The sequence below is a fragment of the Aethalodelphis obliquidens genome, unplaced genomic scaffold (assembly GCF_003676395.1).
Source record: "Aethalodelphis obliquidens isolate GAN/ISIS:26980383/991018 unplaced genomic scaffold, ASM367639v1 scaffold26, whole genome shotgun sequence".
NCBI classification, from domain to species: Eukaryota; Metazoa; Chordata; class Mammalia; order Artiodactyla; family Delphinidae; genus Aethalodelphis; species Aethalodelphis obliquidens.
In genome coordinates, this window is record NW_020837970.1 from 19,398,666 (window position 1) to 19,416,481 (window position 17,816).

Consider the following 17,816-nt stretch of genomic DNA (forward strand, 5'->3'; position numbering starts at 1 on the left):
TGTCTGGTTTTGGTATCAGGGTGATGTTGGCCTCCTAGAATGAGTTTGGGAGTGTTCCTCCCTCTGCTATATTTTGGAAGAGTTTGAGAAGAATAGCTGTTAGCTCTTCTCTAAATGTTTGATAGAATTCACTTGTGAAGCCATCTGGTCCTGGACTTTTGTTTGTTGGAAGATTTTTAATCACAGTTTCAATTTCAGTGCTTGTGATTGGTCTGTTCATATTTTCTGTTTCTTCCTGGTTCAGTCTCTGAAGGTTGTACATTTCTAAGAATTTCTCCATTTCTTCCAGGTTGTCCATTTTATTGGCATAGAGTTGCTTGTAGTAATCTCTCATGATCCTTTGTATTTCTGCAGTGTCTGTTGTTACTTCTCCTTTTTCATTTCTAGTTCTATTGATTTGAGTCTTCTCCCTTTTTTTCTTGATGAGTCTGGCTAATGGTTTATCAATGTTATCTTCTCAAAGAACCAACTTTTAGTTTTATTGATCTTTGCTATCGTTGCCTTCATTTCTTTTTCATTTATTTCTGATCTGATCTTTATGATTTCTTCCCTTCTGCTAACTTTGGGGGTTTTTTCTTCTTCTTGCTCTAATTGCTTTAGGTGTAAGGTTAGGTTGTTTATTTGAGATGTTTCTTGTTTCTTAAGGTAGGATTGTATTGCTATAAACTTCCCTCTTAGAACTGCTTTTGCTACATCCCATAGGTTTTGGGTCGTTGTGTTTTCATTGTCATTTGTTTCTAGGTATTTTTTGATTTCCTCTTTGATTTGTTCAGTGATCTCTTGGTTATTAAGTAGTGTATTGTTTAGCTTCCATGTGTTTGTATTTTTTACAGATTTTTTCCTGTAATTGATATCTAGTCTCATAGCGTTGTGGTCGGAAAAGGTACTTGATACGATTTCAATTTTCTTAAATTTACCAAGGCTTGATTTGAGACCCAAGATATGATCTATCCTGGAGAATGTTCCATGAGCCCTTGAGAAGAAAGTGTATTCTGTTGTTTTTCGATGGAATGTCCTATAAATATCAATTAAGTCCATCTTGTTTAATGTATCATTTAAAGCTTGTGTTTCCTTATTTATTTTCATTTTGGATGATCTGTCCATTGGTGAAAGTAGGGTGTTAAAGTCTCCCACTATTATTGTGTTACTGTTGATTTCCCCTTTATTGCTGTTAGTATTCGCCTTATGTATTGAGGTGCTCCTGTATGGGTGCATAAATATTTACAATTGTTACATCTTCTTCTTGGATCAATCCCTTGATCCTTATGTAGTGTCCTTCTTTGTCTCTTGTAATAGTCTTTGTTTTAAAGTCTATTTTGTCTGATATAAGAATTGCTACTCCAGCTTTATTTTGATTTCTCTTTGCATGGAATATCTTTTTCCATCCCCTCCCTTTCAGTCTGGATGTCTCCCTAGGTCTGAAGTGGGTCTCTTATAGACAGCATATATACGGGTCTTGTTTTTGTATCCATTCAGCCAGTCTGTGTGTTTTGGTTGGAGCATTTAATCCATTTACATTTAAGGTAATTATTGATATGTATGTTCCTATTCCCATTTTCTTTTTGTTTGTTTGTTTTTTTTTGGCAGTACGCGGGCCTCTCACTGCTGTGGCCTCTCCCATTGCGGAGCACAGGCTCCAGACGCGCAGGCCCAGCAGCCATGGCTCAGGGTCCCAGCCTCTCCATGGCATGTGGGATCTTCCTGGACCAGGGCACAAACCCATGTCCCCTGCATCAGCAGGCGGACTCTCAACCACTGCACCACCAGGGAAGCCCTCCCATTTTCTTAATTGTTTTGGGTTTGTTAATGTAGGTCTTTTCCTTCTCTTGTGTTTCCTGCCTAAAGAAGTTCCTTTAGCATTTGTTGTAAAGCTGGTTTGGTGGTGCTGAATTCTCTTAGCTTTTGCTTGTCTGTAAAGGTTTTAATTTCTCCATCAAATCTGAATGAGATCCTTGCTGGGTAGAGTAATCTTGGTTGTAGTTTCTTCCCCTTCATCAGTTTAAATATGTCCTGCCAGTCCCTTCTGGCTTGCAGAGTTTCTGCTGAAAGATCAGCTGTTAACCTTATGGGGATTCTCTTGTGTGTTATTTGTTGTTTTTCCCTTGCTGCTTTTAATATTTTTTCTTTGTATTTAATTTTTTTTTTTTTTTTTTTTTGCGGTACACAGTCCTCTCACTGTTGTGGCCTCTCCCGTTGCGGAGCACAGGCTCCGGACGCACAGGCTCAGCGGCCATGGCTCACAGGCCTAGCCACTCCGCATCATGTGGGATCTTCCCGGACCGGAGCATGAACCTGTGTCCCCTGCATCAGCAGTCGGACTCTCAACCACTGCCTCACCAGGAAAGCCCTGTATTTAATTTTTGATAGTTTGACTAATATGTGTCTTGGCGTGTTTCTCATTGGATTTATCCTGTATGGGACTCTCTCTGCTTCCTGGACATGATTAACTACTTCCTTTCCCATATTTGGGAAGTTTTCAACTATAATTTCTTCAAACATTTTCTCAGCCCCTTTCTTTTCCTGGGACCCCTATAATTCTCCTGTTGGTGCGTTTAATGTTGTCCCTGAGGTCTCTGAGACCGTCCTCAATTCTTTTCATTCTTTTTTCTTTATTCTGCTCTGCAGTAGTTATTTCCACTATTTTATCTTTCAGGTCACTTATCCGTTCTTCTGCCTCAGTTATTCTGCTATTGATCCCTTCTAGAGAATTTTTAAATATATGGAACGCTTCACGAATTTGCATGTCATCCTTTTGCAGGGACCATGCTAATCTTCTCTGTATCGTTCCCATTTTAGTATATGTGCTGCTGAAGCGAGCACATCATCAGATCTTTTATTTTCACAAACGAACTCTGGTGGCAGAAGGAAAAGCCACCAGCCTAATTCTTAATATAATCAGACCTTTTTTTTTTTTTTAAGTAACAGATTTTTTACTACATTTGGCCTAGATATCTGTATAGTTCACTTATGCTTTAGGATCCTTGATAATCAGTTGGCATACCTGTGAAACCTTTGAGTAGTTTCTGGGCATTTTAATTTTGTCATGACTTCAGATAGGTTGATTTTAAGCTCAGGTGTTTTGAGCAACAGAGAAGTCCTAGGACTCAGTAACTATTGCTGTTTTACACTAGAAAAAAAAATATTGTTTAATTGTTGCAACTAGTCAGTCTAAACCGTTTCATTCTTTTCAACAGTATTATTGAAGTATGATATGTAAAACTCTCTACAGATAACATCATTTTGTATATAGAAAATCATGAAGAATCCATGAGTAAACTATTAGAACTAATAAATAAGCTTAGCAAGTCAGTATCAGTATACATAAATCATTTGTATTTATATATACTTGCAGGAACAATCTGAGATTGAAATTAAGAAAACAATTTCATGTATAGTAGCATCAAAAAGAATAAAATACTTAATAAATTTAGCAAAGGAATTTCAAAACTTATGCTCAGAAAACCATAAAACATTTTTTAAAGAAATTAAAGATGTAAATAATAAATGGAGACAATTCGTGTTCATCAACTTAAAGAATTAATACATTCACAACAGTGTATGAGGAGTCCAGTTTTTCCAACACTAAGTATTGTGTACCTTTTTTGTGTGTAACCATTGTAGTGGGTGTGTAGTAGTATCTTTTTTTTTAAATTAATTTATTAATTTTTGGCTGCCTTGGGTCTTCGTTGCAGTGTGTGGGCTTCTTATCGCAGTTGCTTCTCTTGTTGCGGAGCACGGGCTCTAGGCGCACAGGCTTCAGTAGTTGTGGCTTGTGGGCTCAGTAGTTGTGGCTCATGGGCTTCGTTGCTCCATAGCATGTGGGACCCTCCTGGACCAGGGATCGAATCCGTGTCCCCTGCCTTGGCAGGTGGATTCTTAACCACTGTGCCATCAGAGAAGTCCCTGTAGTAGTATCTTATTGTGATTTTAATTCACATTTTCCTAATGACATTGATGTTAAACACATTTTCACATGTGTGTTGGCCATTTGTATGTTCTTTTTGGTGAATGACTTTTCAAGTCTTTTGCCTGTTTTTAAATTGGCTTGTTTTCTTACTAATTTATAGAAGTTGATTATATATTCTGATCCTGAATATATATTCTGAATTATATGTTCAAGTCCTTCATCAGATACACACTTTGGAAATATTTTCTGCCAGTCTCTGGCTTATCATTTACTTAGTTATGTTTTCCTTAATGTGCTGAAGTTTTTATTTCTAATAAAATACAATTTATCTGTTTTTTTCTTCTGTATCTTGTGCTTTTGTTATCATGTCTAAGAATACTTTTCTAACCCAAGGCACAAAGACTTTCCCCTATATATTTTTTCAGAAATTTTAGTTCTTCTATTAAGTCTAGGAGCTGTTTTGAGTTAATCTTTGTATGTGGTGTTAAGTAAGGATCTAAGTTCATTGCTTTGCATGGGGATATGTAGTTGTACCAGCATCAGTTGTTGAAAAGACTGTTCTTACCACATTGAAACTTCTGGACACCTTAGCTGAAAACCAGTTGACCACAAATATAGGGGCATACTTCTGGACTCTCAGTTCTCTTTCACTGATCTATATGCCTATTCATATGCTGGACTGTCTCAATTACTAGAGCTTTATAGTAAGTTTTGAAATCGGGTAATCCAAGTCCTCCAACCATTTGCTTCATTTTCAGAATTATTTTGGCTATTCTAGATCTTTTGCAGATCTTAATATTAAATTTTAGGGGCAGCATATCATCTTAACAACATTAAGTCTTCTAATCCATGAACATTTATTTATTTAGATGTTTTCATTTAGATCTTTATTTAGAGTTTAAAAAATTTCTCTCAGCAATGAGTTGTAGTTTTCAGGGTACAAATCTTACGGGAATAAAATAAAAATATTTTATTCTTTTTTGATGCTGTTGTAAATGGAGTTGTGTTCTTAATTTTACTTTAGGATTGTTCATTCCTAGTGTATAGAAATAGAGTTGGTTTTTATATATTGATCTTGTATCCTATGACCTTGCTAAACATATTTATTCGTTTTGGTAGCTTTTTTTTTTTCCTAGATTCATTAGGGTTTTCTACTCAGTTAATTATTAATTACAAATAAAAACAGTATTACTTTTTCCTTTTTAATCTTTATTCAGTTTTTCTTGCCTTCTTGCACTGGCTTGGACCAGTACAATGCTTAATATAAGAAGCAGGAGCTAACATCCTTGTTTCCAGCATTGGGGAAAAAGCATTTATTCCTTCACCATTTAAGTATAATGTTCACCATATGTGTTTTAGGTCTAGGAAGTTTACTTCTTTTCCTAATTTGTTGAGAGTTTTTATTATGAATAGGTGTTTGATTTTGTCAAATGCTTTTTCTGCATCTATTGAGATGATCAGGTTTTTTTCTGTTAATATAATATATTACATTGGTTTTTGGATGTTAAACTAGTCTTGAATTCCTGTGATGAATTCTACTTGATCATGGTTTATAATCCTCTTAATATGTTACCAAATATGGTTTACTAATATTTTGTTAAAGATTTTTGTATCTATGATCATGAGGGTTCTGTAGTTTTCTTTTCATGTGGTATCTTTGGCTTTTATATCAGAGTAATACTAGCTTCACAAAATAAGTTAGAAGTGTTTCTACTCTTTTTCTGAAAGAGTTATGAAGGATTAGTATTAATTCTTCTTTTAAATATTTGATAGCATTCACCAGTGAAACCGTCTGGGCTTGGACTTTTCACTGTGGGAAGATTTTTATTTAAATTTTTCTATCTATTATAGTTCTGTCTAGATTTTGTGCTTCTTCTTGAGTAGGTTTGGTAATTTTTGTCTTCCTGGGAATGTTTTTATTTCCTTTAAGTTGTCTGATTTATTGGCATAAATTTGTTCATAATATTCCCTTATAATTTTTTTTTTTTTTTTTTGTGGTACACGGGCCTCTCACTGTTGTGGCCTCTCCCGTTGCAGAGCACAGGCTCCAGACACACAGGCTCAGCGGCCATGGCTCATGGGCTCAGCCGCTCCGCGGCATGTGGGATCTTCCCAGACCGGGGCACGAACCCGTGTCCCCTGCATTGGCAGGCGGACTCTCAACCACTGCGCCACCAGGGAAGCCCTTCCCTTATAATTTTTAATATCTGTGGGATTCGTAGCATTGTTCCCTCTTTTATTTTTTATTTTGGTAGCTTACATCTTCTCTTAATTTCTTACCCTTGTATTTTTTTAAGAATGTGGTTAAAATTTAATTTTTTTCCAGCTTTATTGAGGTATAATTGACAAATAAATGGTAATATATTTAAAGTGTACAACATAATGATTTGATACATATACATTGTGCAAGGATTCCAACATTTAAGTTACTTAACACATCTATCACCTCACATGGTTACTTTTTTTGGGTATGTGAAAAAGCTTAACCTGCTATATTAAGAAAAGAAAAAAAGCTTAAGGTCTACACTCTTCAGTAAGGTAGAACCTTAGGTAATTCATGTGAGACTTATCTTCTGGTAAAGGTATTTTAATTTTCCTCTAAGCACTGCTTTAACTGCATCTTTCCATTTTTAATATGTTGTATTTTCATTTCATTCAGTTAAAAATATTTAAAAAAATTTTTTCTTGCTATTCATTGACTTGGGTTATTTAGGAGTGTTTTTTGATTCCCAAATATTTGAGGTTTTCCCAGATTTCTTTGGATTCATATATTTTGGGGCTCTTTTGTTAGATGTATATGCATTTGTAATTGGTATATTCAAAGAAGAAATACATAAATAAATGATAACAGTTGGAGATTTCAATATCCTACTCTCAAAAACTGATAAAACAATTAGAAAGAGTATAGAGGACTTAAGCGATCCTGTCAGTCAACTTGACGTAGCTGACATCGTAGACTCTCCACCCAGCAACTACAGATACAGATTCTTTCCAAGCACATATGGAACAATTGCCAGGATAGACTATATGCTGGGACACAAAACAAGTTTCAGTACCTTTTAAAAGGCTGAAACCATACAAAGTATGTCTCCAACCACAACAGAATTACATATAGAGTGGCATGGACATATATACACTACCAAGTGTAAAATAGATAGCTAGTGGGAAGCAGCTGCACAGCACAGGGAGATCAGCTCGGTGCTTTGTGACCACCTAGAGGGGTGGGATAGGGAGGGTGGGAGGGAGGGAGATGCAAGAGGGAAGACATATGGGGACATATGTATATGTATAACTGATTCACTTTGTTATAAAGCAGAAACTAACACACCATTGTAAAGCAATTATACTCCAATAAAGATGTTAAAAAAAAAAAAAGATATCCACAGCAGGTCCATTCTTTGTCTGGATCTTGCTTTCCCTTGCTATGAAAGTGGTAAATCCCACAAGCTCAGGGTTTTTCTCCTGTAACACCTACTGCACATGCAGGCATTCATCCTGGGCCCTTTGCATTGCCTTCACGAGACTTGGGGGCAAGGGGAATTGACAAAAACAAACAAGAGTCCCTGACTGCTCCCATAACCCTGAGTGGCACAACAAGGACTAAAAACTTCTATTGGCTAAATCCAGAGGCCTCTTAAGCTAAAAAACCATGGCTGGTTTTAACACTCCACCACTTCCTATTCCTAGGAAGGGTGATTTAGCCTTTTTTAAATGTCAGTCTCCATATATAATATAGAGATAACAATGATAGTACCTATTTCACAGAGTTGTAAGGATTGAATGAGTCCATGTAAAGAGTGAGAGTGCCATGTAGAAAGTGCTCAATAAATGGTAGCTGTCTAGAGACTTTACGTTGGTCTTCCTCTGCCTTTCCCTTGGAGAATTTATTCTCTGTGGCATATTTATTTAGACTGCCTCACTTTAAAAGATTCTCCTGTAATTCATAGACATTTTCAGGAGGTTGTTGTCCTACCATTTCATTGAAAACGAGGTCCAGAATTGTCATGCTTTCGTCTCTGCCTCTCTTCTAATTTCCCCATTAAGGTTAGGACAGAATTGTAACGAATTCCATGAGTTGAAAATTGTGAGATTAAACGTATACTCCAAGGTGAAGGAGATTTTAGGTTAATATTAGGAATGGACTTCTAAAGTCAGAAGTGTCCAGCAACAGAATGGGCCGACTCCGGGCATACAGACAGAGGCTTTCGACTTGCAGAGCTCTGATTTGCCACTGCTTCATCTGTCCCATCAAGTCCCTGGGGTCTGCAAGCTGTCGTAATCTATTACACTGCAGTGAGGACTGTACCAAACAGATATGCTACCTCATAAGTGTTATATTTGTGTGACTTTGGAATTTGTGATGCACGATTTTATACTGTTGTAGTCAAATGAATTGATGAGAGGAAATGAACTATAACTTAGTGAATTGAGAAAGGTTATCAGACTTCCCTGGGTATTGCCAAATACAGAGAGCAAACTTTAATGTTAGACTCCAGTTGAAGATCTGGCTCTTGAATCTCCTGCAGAGCTAAAGGCACACACAGCTCTGCAGTGAGGTCATGATAGTCTGGGGCCTATGTTGAGTGTAATTAGGCCCATCCATACTACACACATTGTTCCATATTTTGATAAAGTGGGAAAAAATATTGAGGTTTTATCATATATAAGACTTTTATGTGCAAAGTTCAACAGATGTTGCATGCTGCTGTCAGAATTAAAGAAAATTACTTGGGCACTGATGTGTCCTTCCATGAAATGTTTTATTCTTAGCTGTCACACTCCCTGTCCCTTGCCGACAACCATTATAGTGACCAGAAAGTCTGCTTGCTCTGCAGTGATGTGTCTTGACTAGTGCCCATTAGTTTTCAGTAGTTACCCCTGGCCTGCATGTTAGCCTTCAGTTTAATGGCCTTTTTTATGTTCATTCATTTTATTTTATTTCCCATCGTGGTTTTGTTTATTTCTTTTTTGTTTTTTGTTTTTTCTGTTCTCTTTTTTAAAACCGTCGTGGTTTGCCCTTCATATTCCCCAATATTTGCACATGACAAGATGTTGCCATCCCAACATTACCTCCCACTTCACTGACCAGTGCCACTACTGACCATCTAGCACCAGCCACAACTGGACCACTGCCTTCAGCTCCTCGGGATGTCGTGGCCTCCTTGGTCTCTACCCGCTTCATCAAATTGACATGGCGGACACCTGCATCAGATCCTCATGGGGACAACCTTACCTACTCTGTCTTCTACACCAAGGAGGGGATTGCTAGGTAAGTGCCTGTACGTCTGGAGCCGGTTAGTTGCATCTTGTCCACCCAAGACCAGCCGTCCCTACCCTGACTCTTTACTGTGTAGAATCTGTACCAACTTTCAGTCCAGAAAATATGATCACTGAGATGACCTAGTTTTAGGTCATTAAAAGTAAATTCCTAAACAGACTGAAGTCCTGGTATTCTTTCCTGCCTCTCTGGGATGACTTGGGGAGAGAGTTATTTAAGTTAGAAGTATTAAAATGTAACCAGGGCTACCGTTTTTTCATAAGAGTCAGTCAGGCACAACCCATAGGCTATGTCTTTCTTAGAACTTTCAGATTCTAGAAATTAAGATAGTTATTAAAGTAATCTTAATGAATATCTGTCTGCACCCGTACACGGATGTGGGTTGCTGAGCTCTGGGGTGGGGTGGGGGGGGGTCTCCTTGATGACACAGGAGTATTTAGTGACTCATTTTCCTAAAACAACATTTCATTAAATTTCTCTCCATCTCCACCTCTTTCAGGAACTCACGTTGCCTCTCCATTGCTTTTGGAGATTCTCCAGAATCACCAGGCTGCTTTACTCCACAGTCTACCTTTGTTTTATCTATCCAACCTTATTTTCCTTTAGCCCCAGTTTAGCTCACTTTCTAATGAAACCAGTCTAATTCCTGTCACTGTGCAGCCTATTTTCCCAGTCTGTTCTCTTCAGTCACTTCCCCCTTGAAAAAACCGTTTTTCAACTGAAACTAAAATTCAGTTAATCTTTCTTGGCCCAGACTAAGCCCCATGAAGCCCTCATAAATCTTTCTCTACCTTTTTCAGCACATACAGCTTTTCTCTTGTATGTATGTCTGTGCCACTGATACTGGCACTTAATTATGATAACACATGATCTAATACTACCATAGTTGTTACTCTTCTGTTATTTTATGTGTATTTGTGTTGTTTTCCCAACCAGGTTATAAACTCTTTGGGAGGTACCATGCCACATGCTGACTGTGTACTCTGAATATTGCTGAGTAGATTCCTTCATTGTGCTGTTACTTCACACCAAAATAAGAAAACTAAAATAATCTGTTTTGGTTATGGCCCTAACCCATGAAATAAAGCTTGTATTTCTACAGGGGTGCTTAGATTCGATATATATTGTATTTAATACCAGACTGGCAAGTTCAGCAAGTATAGGCACCTTCGTCAAGTCAGTACCCCTTGGTTTAATACTCTTGAGACATCTGAGTGACATAATTTGAGTCAGATAGGTGGAGCTGCTCCCAGGGTCATAGAATGTTCATCCGAACACTGCACTGGATGTTTGGGGAGTTACAAAGATAAGGAAACGTAGAGCTAGTCCCAGAAAGGCAAGATATTACTACCAAACAGAACCTGTCTTAAAATGTTTCCAGTAGGCTTTTAGATCGCATTGCAAACGTCATGGGATTACACAGAAGGAAAAAAGCTTTTAGTAATTCCTCAGAAGCAAGCTTATGTGCATCACAGGGCCTTTGCCCTTGTTGTTCCTTCCACCAGAACTGCATTTCCGTCACAAATAACTGTCTGGCTTCTTGTCCGTCATCCTCAGATGATCCCTTCTCAGGTCTTCCATGACCACCCACCCAGCTTAACCCCTTGGTCACTGTCGCACAGCGGGGCACTTGTTCCCAAGCCAGTTGTTAAATTTTCAGGAAATTTTGCAAACCCAGTGACATGGCTCAGTAGCTCAGAATTGGGTAGAGGGAGTATTTACAGTGAGAAGTGCTACAAACCGGAGCCAGTTGTTAAACATTTACCAGAACATCACTGTAACATACCACCGTATTTTGTTTTTTAGCTTTTGTGTTGTGTTTCTTCAGAACACTTAATACTCGAAATTTTCTCTTCATATTAATGCACTCATGGTGTTTGTCTTGTTCAGTGGAGTATCACCATCACCTGGAACAGAGCCTGGCTTATAAGTAACACTACAAGTATAAATAAATACTTGTTAAGTGAGTAATTCTAATGAATGGAGAAATAATAATTATTCAAGAAATGTTGAGATAATTAACCTCCGTTTAATAGAAGGAATAAAGTTGTACCTCTGTCTTATGTATAACAACAAGTTATAGATGTATCAAGATATATTTTTAAAACTTCTAAGTGTATTAGAAGAAAATATAGAAACTATTTTCATCACTTAATGTATCTTTTAAAGGAAGACAGAAAATTCAGGAACCATATAGGAGAGATTGACAGAGTTTATTATATAACTAAAATTCCATGTGATAAAACATAATAAAAAAATCAAATTATCAACTGATAAGCTGGGAAAAAATTTAACATTTGTAGAAGATTGTATTGATATCCAGTCTGTATAAAGAACTTCTACAAATCACAAGTAAAAGACAGATATCTCAAGAGGCAGATGGTATAAGTAGGTGCCTCAAAGAAGTTAGTGGAAAGCCCATTAAAGTTCAAAAAAAAAGTTTTCACGATTACTAACAATCTTGGAAATACAAAATGATGAGTTACCATTTTTCACGTGTAAGGCTGGCAGAAATTTTAAGTTGATAATATCCAGTGTTAAGTGAGCTGAATGTTGGGATTAAATCCAATCGAGACTCTTGGTGGTAGTATAAGTTAGAGGAGCCTTTGGAGAAGGTGATTTGGCAGAATTAAAAAAAAAATTTTTAATGCACATTCCTTTCAACCCAACAAACACTTCTAGGTGTCTGTCTTATAGATATGCCAATATACATACACATAGGGCACTCATAAAAAATGTTTATGTAGCATTATTTGTAAGGATTAAAAAAAGGAAACAAAGTAAATATCCACTGGTAGAGGAATGGGCATATAGTTAATATATGTATATCCATATGAAGTATGATGCAGGAATTTTTTCAGTGACTTATATCTATATATTTTGATGTGTATATAAATGCCTAGGTCAGTGATTCTCAACCAGGGACAGATTTGCTCCCCATCTCCCAGTGGGCATTTGGCAATGTCTGCTGACATTTTTGGTTATTGCAGCTGAGATGGGAGGGGATGCTTACTGCTGTCTAGTGAGTAGAAGCCAGAGATGCTGATAAACATCCTACAATGTACAGGACAGCTCCCCCCCACCCACCAAAACAAAGAATTATCTTGCCCAAAATGTCAAGATACAGGTCTACATGCCACCTTTAGGTCTCAGGGTGGAACAGGTTTTAAGGAGGGAGAAAAACTAGGACTTTTAATTATACATACTTTTGTTTTTAGTGAAAATCTGTCACTTATTAGTGAATCATGTGTTGAAATAAGCAGGGATGATTAATAAATGAAGTTGGAATTGAAAAAATGTAGAAGATAAATTGGCAGGGGCAGGAGGACAGGGCAAGTATATGTGAAGAAAGAGGAGATGCAAGGAAGATCCAATTTCATTTGTGTTGTTGAAAGGATGGGAAAGTAAGAAAGCTCTGGCCTAGAGTTTTTGGTCAGAATTAGTAAGAGATTACAATAAAGTGGAAGTTTGGAGCCAAGTGTTGGAATGCCAGTAAGAATTTTGACAATCAGTTAAGAAGGGACCATTTTGGACTTCTGAGCAAGTGTACACTGTGGTTTTATTAAACAGCTTTTATTAGCAGTACTTGGAGGGCACTGCATAAGATTAGAGAGGAAAAGCAGTGGAGTCAGGGAGACAGGTCAGTAGTAGTTAGGTTGATCTAGGCATGTGGTAGGCCCAGATGAAGATGACAGCAGTGACTTGGAACAGACAATAAATCTGGGGAATATTTCAAAGGAATATTCTTGGAGATTGTAATAATAATTTTTGTCGCTTCATTACTTTATGATTTCTGAATAGAAACAGTGAAGGAATAGAAATAACACTAAGTCAAAGACTAGATCCCTGTTACTTGTTTTATAAACAAAATTTATTTAACCTTTATAAGTTAAATTTTCTCATCTAAAAAATGAAGGTCTTCATAGACTTAAAACATTTCGATGTGAGGATATATGCCGCTGCCTGCATTTACGAATTCCCTTACTTCCTGCATTTGATAACTCAACCACCAGGTGGCATTATGTGCCTTGGTCATGAGCTATATAATTCTGTTGGGTACCTGAGTTTCCTGAAATTCCAAAGGGTTCTTCCTCTGCCATTTCACCTATGAAATGTTCACCTTTTTTTTTCAATGCCTTTAATGTAAACAGCAGTATTTTCTGTTAGCCACCAAATGGAAAGTACAGAGTAAGTTATTCCAGAAATTAATAGCCTTTTAGAGTTGGACAAAGCCTTACATATCTGTTAGTCTAGTCCGGGAGCTGGCAAACTATAGACCCTGGGCCAAATCAAACTTGTTATTTTTATGGCCCAAGAGCTAAGAATAGTTTTTACATTTTCAAACGGTTACATTTTAATAGGTTATACAAGTAACTACAGTTGACCCTTGAACGACATGGGTTTGAACTGCACACATCCACTTATATGTGGATTTTTCTGTACTATGGTACAGTACTACATGATCCACAATTGGTTGAATTCCCAGATTCAGAACTGTGGATAGGGAGGACCAACTAAAGTTATACTTGGATTTTTAACTGTGGAGATGGTTGGTAATATTTTTCATTTGGCATCTTGGCCTGTAGATATTTACTATCAAGCCCTTTAAGAAAAAGTTCACCACCCTGGGCTCGTTCTTTCATTTAATACATGAAGAAACTGAAGCCCAGAAAGAATTGGTGACTTTCCCACGATCCCCTAGCAAGCTAGTAGTATTGCCAGAACTAGAATTGGAGCTCCTAACTTCTGGCCCAGCACTGTCTTAGTATAAAGTGTATCTTTTTCTTTCTCTTTTGACTCTTAGCTAAGACATTCTAACCTAAGACCCATCATAACCTCACACATTTATGAGAATTGTCCTTCATAACTCACCCTGGATCTTTCCTGAAGTCAGAAGTTTTTTTCTAGACAGACACTTGGTTCTGGGACCTCAGACCAATCCACTGTTAGAAGCCTTTTCAGGTGCTAGATGTTTTATCTTAGGGAATCATACCTACTACTGATTTTTTCTTATTGTAATGCTTCTGTAGAAATTTGTTCTAGGTATTTTCCCCTTTTACATAGAAACAAACAAAAAGATAAACGTGATATCATTAGTATATCATTTACACATCAAAAGGCAAATTTTCATTCATTCATTCAGTACACATTTGCGATGGTACTTCTGTGTGTGAGCCTTCTGCTAGTGCTTCTGTGGTATGTGAACATGAATGAACACTCTTTCACTTTTATTTAAAGTAAGATAGTGCCCCCCTCCCCCCACCGGCTGTCTTTCTGAGAGAGAACTTGTTTAAAGTTTCATGTACAGTGAGCGAAACAGACTATTCTGTGCTCTGGCATGGAGCTGTTAGTTTAATGAAATGTCAAATACCATACTTCCTTTTCGACGGCATTTGTGATTGGATCAAGTGTCAGAAACCTCACAGCATAAGAAATCAGTTGATACTCTCCTTCTAAATCTTGTGATTTAGAGGTTTAGCTGAAGAGAAAATAATATCTATAGATATCCCAAGTGTCTCTGAGCAATAACTTTTATTACCATGATATTCTTTTCCAATGGACCTAACTGACTGTAGACAGACAACCTTTATAAATACATTGTGGGTGGGTACTGTTTGTTTGTTTTAATTAAAATAACATAGTTTAAAGAGCTATAGAAAACTATTGAAAAACGCTCACATCTCCGAAATGCAAATGTTCACACACAATCAGACAAATTGGCATATGGTCATGTAGAACTAAACAAATCTTAATCAGTAGCTTCAGGGAAAATTATCAGTATTTTAAAGTAAGAATTTAATTCAACAGATTATTAGGTAATTTTAAATAATTTCTTCCACAGAGTAGTTTTGGGCCCTTTTATTGCTCTCTCAAGATAGACACAGATCTTTCCTCACATGATCAGTAATTCTTAAAGACCAGCTATTTGTCTAAAGCAATTATTTTCCTTTACAATATTTGTTGAAAGCAAATATAATCTGGTTTTTGTTATAGTGAGTACAGTATACTGAGCATAATTATGGGCCCAAGTGTGGACACAGAGACCCCCAAAATAGAGCCTGGAGGCCACCTTTTTTAAGAACCTAACTGATAACTGTTTTTGTGTTTTCATCTCATAACACTAGACCACTGGCCATTTGTACTGTTTGTGATAAGATTTGTTAAACGTTTCAAATCAGTTTGAAAATCATTCAAGAAGATTTTTTGTTTTAAGAAATAAATTATAAAAATCAGAGGCATGGGCTTCCCTGGTGGCGCAGTGGTTGGGGGTCTGCCTGCCAATGCAGGGGACACGGGTTCGTGCCCCGGTCCGGGAGGATCCCACATGCCGCGGAGCGGCTGGGCCCGTGAGCCATGGCCGCTGGGCCTGCGCGTCCGGAGCCTGTGCTCCGCGGCGGGAGAGGCCACAGCAGTGAGAGGCCCGCGTACCGCAAAATAAAATAATAATAATAAAATAAAATCAGAGTCATGATTAGCTTATTTTATAGACTGGATTCATTTAAATTGTTAATGTTTTGTTCTCAGTTTTGAAAGTGATAATCTCTAATTTTCTTTTTATTGAGAGTCTGTTATCCAGAAGATACACAGCATTCTTTGATACTGTATGAAAATTGGGTCATACCTATAATCACCTTCTATATGTCTCCCTGAGGATAACCCCTTAAAATTCAGTGATTCCTAAAGCGTACAGAATTGGTGACCAGCTGCCCCATTTGAGATGGCACCAAGAAGATTCTTTGTGTCTTTTCTGAAAGGAAGTTGTGATTATAGCCAGCAATATCAGTAATGTTTAAGCAAGAACACCAGCGATTTATCAGACATGTATGACATTGCTCTTTGCCAGCGTCCATATTCTGTGCACTGTTCCGCCCCCAAAGGTTTCCTTCTTTGAGAGTTAATTTGACTTAGATTTATTAAGATTTTGATGTCATATGGTATCTATAGGCATTACAATGAAAATGAAACTGCACATTCTGGAAATTTTCCTAATCGATCCCTCTTTCTCCAAAGGGAACGTGTTGAAAATACCAGTCGCCCCGGAGAAATGCAGGTAACCATCCAAAACCTAATGCCAGCGACTGTGTACATCTTTAGAGTTATGGCTCAAAATAAACATGGCTCCGGAGAGAGTTCAGCTCCACTACGAGTAGAAACACAGCCTGAGGGTAAGTCTCCCACCTCTCTGTCAGCCCCACCTGTAGGGAGACCTGTATGAAGGGCTATCTTATATATAGCCTGGCATACCATAGGAGTGCAGAAGATAACAGTTCCTCACCTTCAAGGTCCTTACAAAATAGTTTCGGGAGATCAAATTAATTCACATCAAGCAGTAGCAAATAGTGTAAGACAATATAATTCTGCTGATAGACACCCAAATTTCACTGATCCGTTAAGACCTAGCTCAGATGCCTTCCTAGAACCTTCCCTCTGATCTTATCTAATATTGTATCTCAACAGTCCTAAGATACATTATCATTTTCTTCCTTGAATTATGGTTATGAATATATCTCATTAATTTTATGGCAAAGACAGAGTCTTGTCTATCCTTTTATTTCCCACCATATCTAATGCAGTGCCTCACACAGGAAGTAGGTATTTAATCATTGTTCAACGGGATTGCCCTGATCTTTATACATACCACACTCTTTGGAATCTCTTCAGGGCTTTACTTTGGACCTGCTGTCTTTTGTGCTAAATAGTGTTACTTCCAGTTACATTTCTTAAGATTTTCTCCAACTGAAATGAATGTCAAGTTGATTTATCTTATAAATGTCTTCTATGTCTTAAATTTTGGTTTTAAACTATAGGCCAGAAATGACAAGCAGTCAAATCAGAATTAATGCTTATCTCATGAGGCTTTCTTCTACACTTTTACCTTTTAACATGAGCCACTGTTTTTCCTTGGAGCCTTCTCCAGATTTCTTTTACTGTTAACTGCACTAGTGTTTCTGTATTAACAAACTTGCAGTAATAAAATTTTACTTCAGCTAGGGAGCATGGGAAATAAATTCATGAAAGCTACTGACCAGGGAACTAAACATATTAAATGAATTTACCGCTGAAACTATGGAAATAATTCAAGGACTCTGCCTGATGGGTAGAATAAGTAAAGTCGAAAAGCTGTGGAACTTCACTTTCTAATGCTGCAGCAAATCATTTACCTGTCAAACAGTTATTGAGGACCTCCTCTACCAGGCACTGCAAAAACTATAAGAGATGCAGAGGATGGACAAGATAGGAATTCTCCCCTTAAAGAATGAGCAGTCAATATAGGAGGCCATTGATCATTCCAGTAATAGAGCTTAAAGATCAGGAATCAAACCCAAGCAACAACAAGAGGGCCAACAGAGAGCGGGGTGGTGGGGGGGGGGCGTTGATTTAAGGAAAGAATGTGTTCTCGCTGCAGGGAAAGGATGTTGAATTTCATGGTTACTGTGTTCACATGAGAGCAGGAGCAATCTATTAGATTTCAAACTCAAGCCACGAAGCAAAACTCAATTTCCTTCATTAACTCTCACATACAGGCGTCATTCATGAGAGATAATGGGATACAGAACAAGGAAGAGTTACTGTAAAAGTTAGGTATATCAAGTCAGGTTCCTAGAAAAAGATGAGACCTGAGGTTGACCT

At 37.6% G+C, this 17,816-nt stretch overlaps 1 protein-coding gene and 1 non-coding gene across 12 annotated transcripts in view; one reads left to right on the forward strand and one right to left on the reverse strand.

Annotated features, from left to right (window-relative positions):
• Positions 1 to 17,816, forward strand: part of NEO1 (neogenin 1) — a 237,875-nt gene that overhangs the window by 162,984 nt on the left and 57,075 nt on the right. For 8 of the 11 annotated variants that reach the window (XM_027123555.1, XM_027123553.1, XM_027123547.1 and 5 more), the window contains 2 exons: positions 8,957 to 9,176; positions 16,197 to 16,351. In XM_027123555.1, coding sequence (XP_026979356.1) covers positions 8,957 to 9,176; positions 16,197 to 16,351 — 375 coding nt within the window. The remainder of the gene's footprint in view (positions 1 to 8,956; positions 9,177 to 16,196; positions 16,352 to 17,816) is intronic. The other 3 variants (XM_027123548.1, XM_027123556.1, XM_027123551.1) reach the window with 1 other exon arrangement.
• LOC113629365 (U6 spliceosomal RNA) lies at positions 2,714 to 2,820 on the reverse strand. The gene has a single exon (XR_003436500.1). It is a non-coding gene; the product is annotated as a U6 spliceosomal RNA (small nuclear RNA).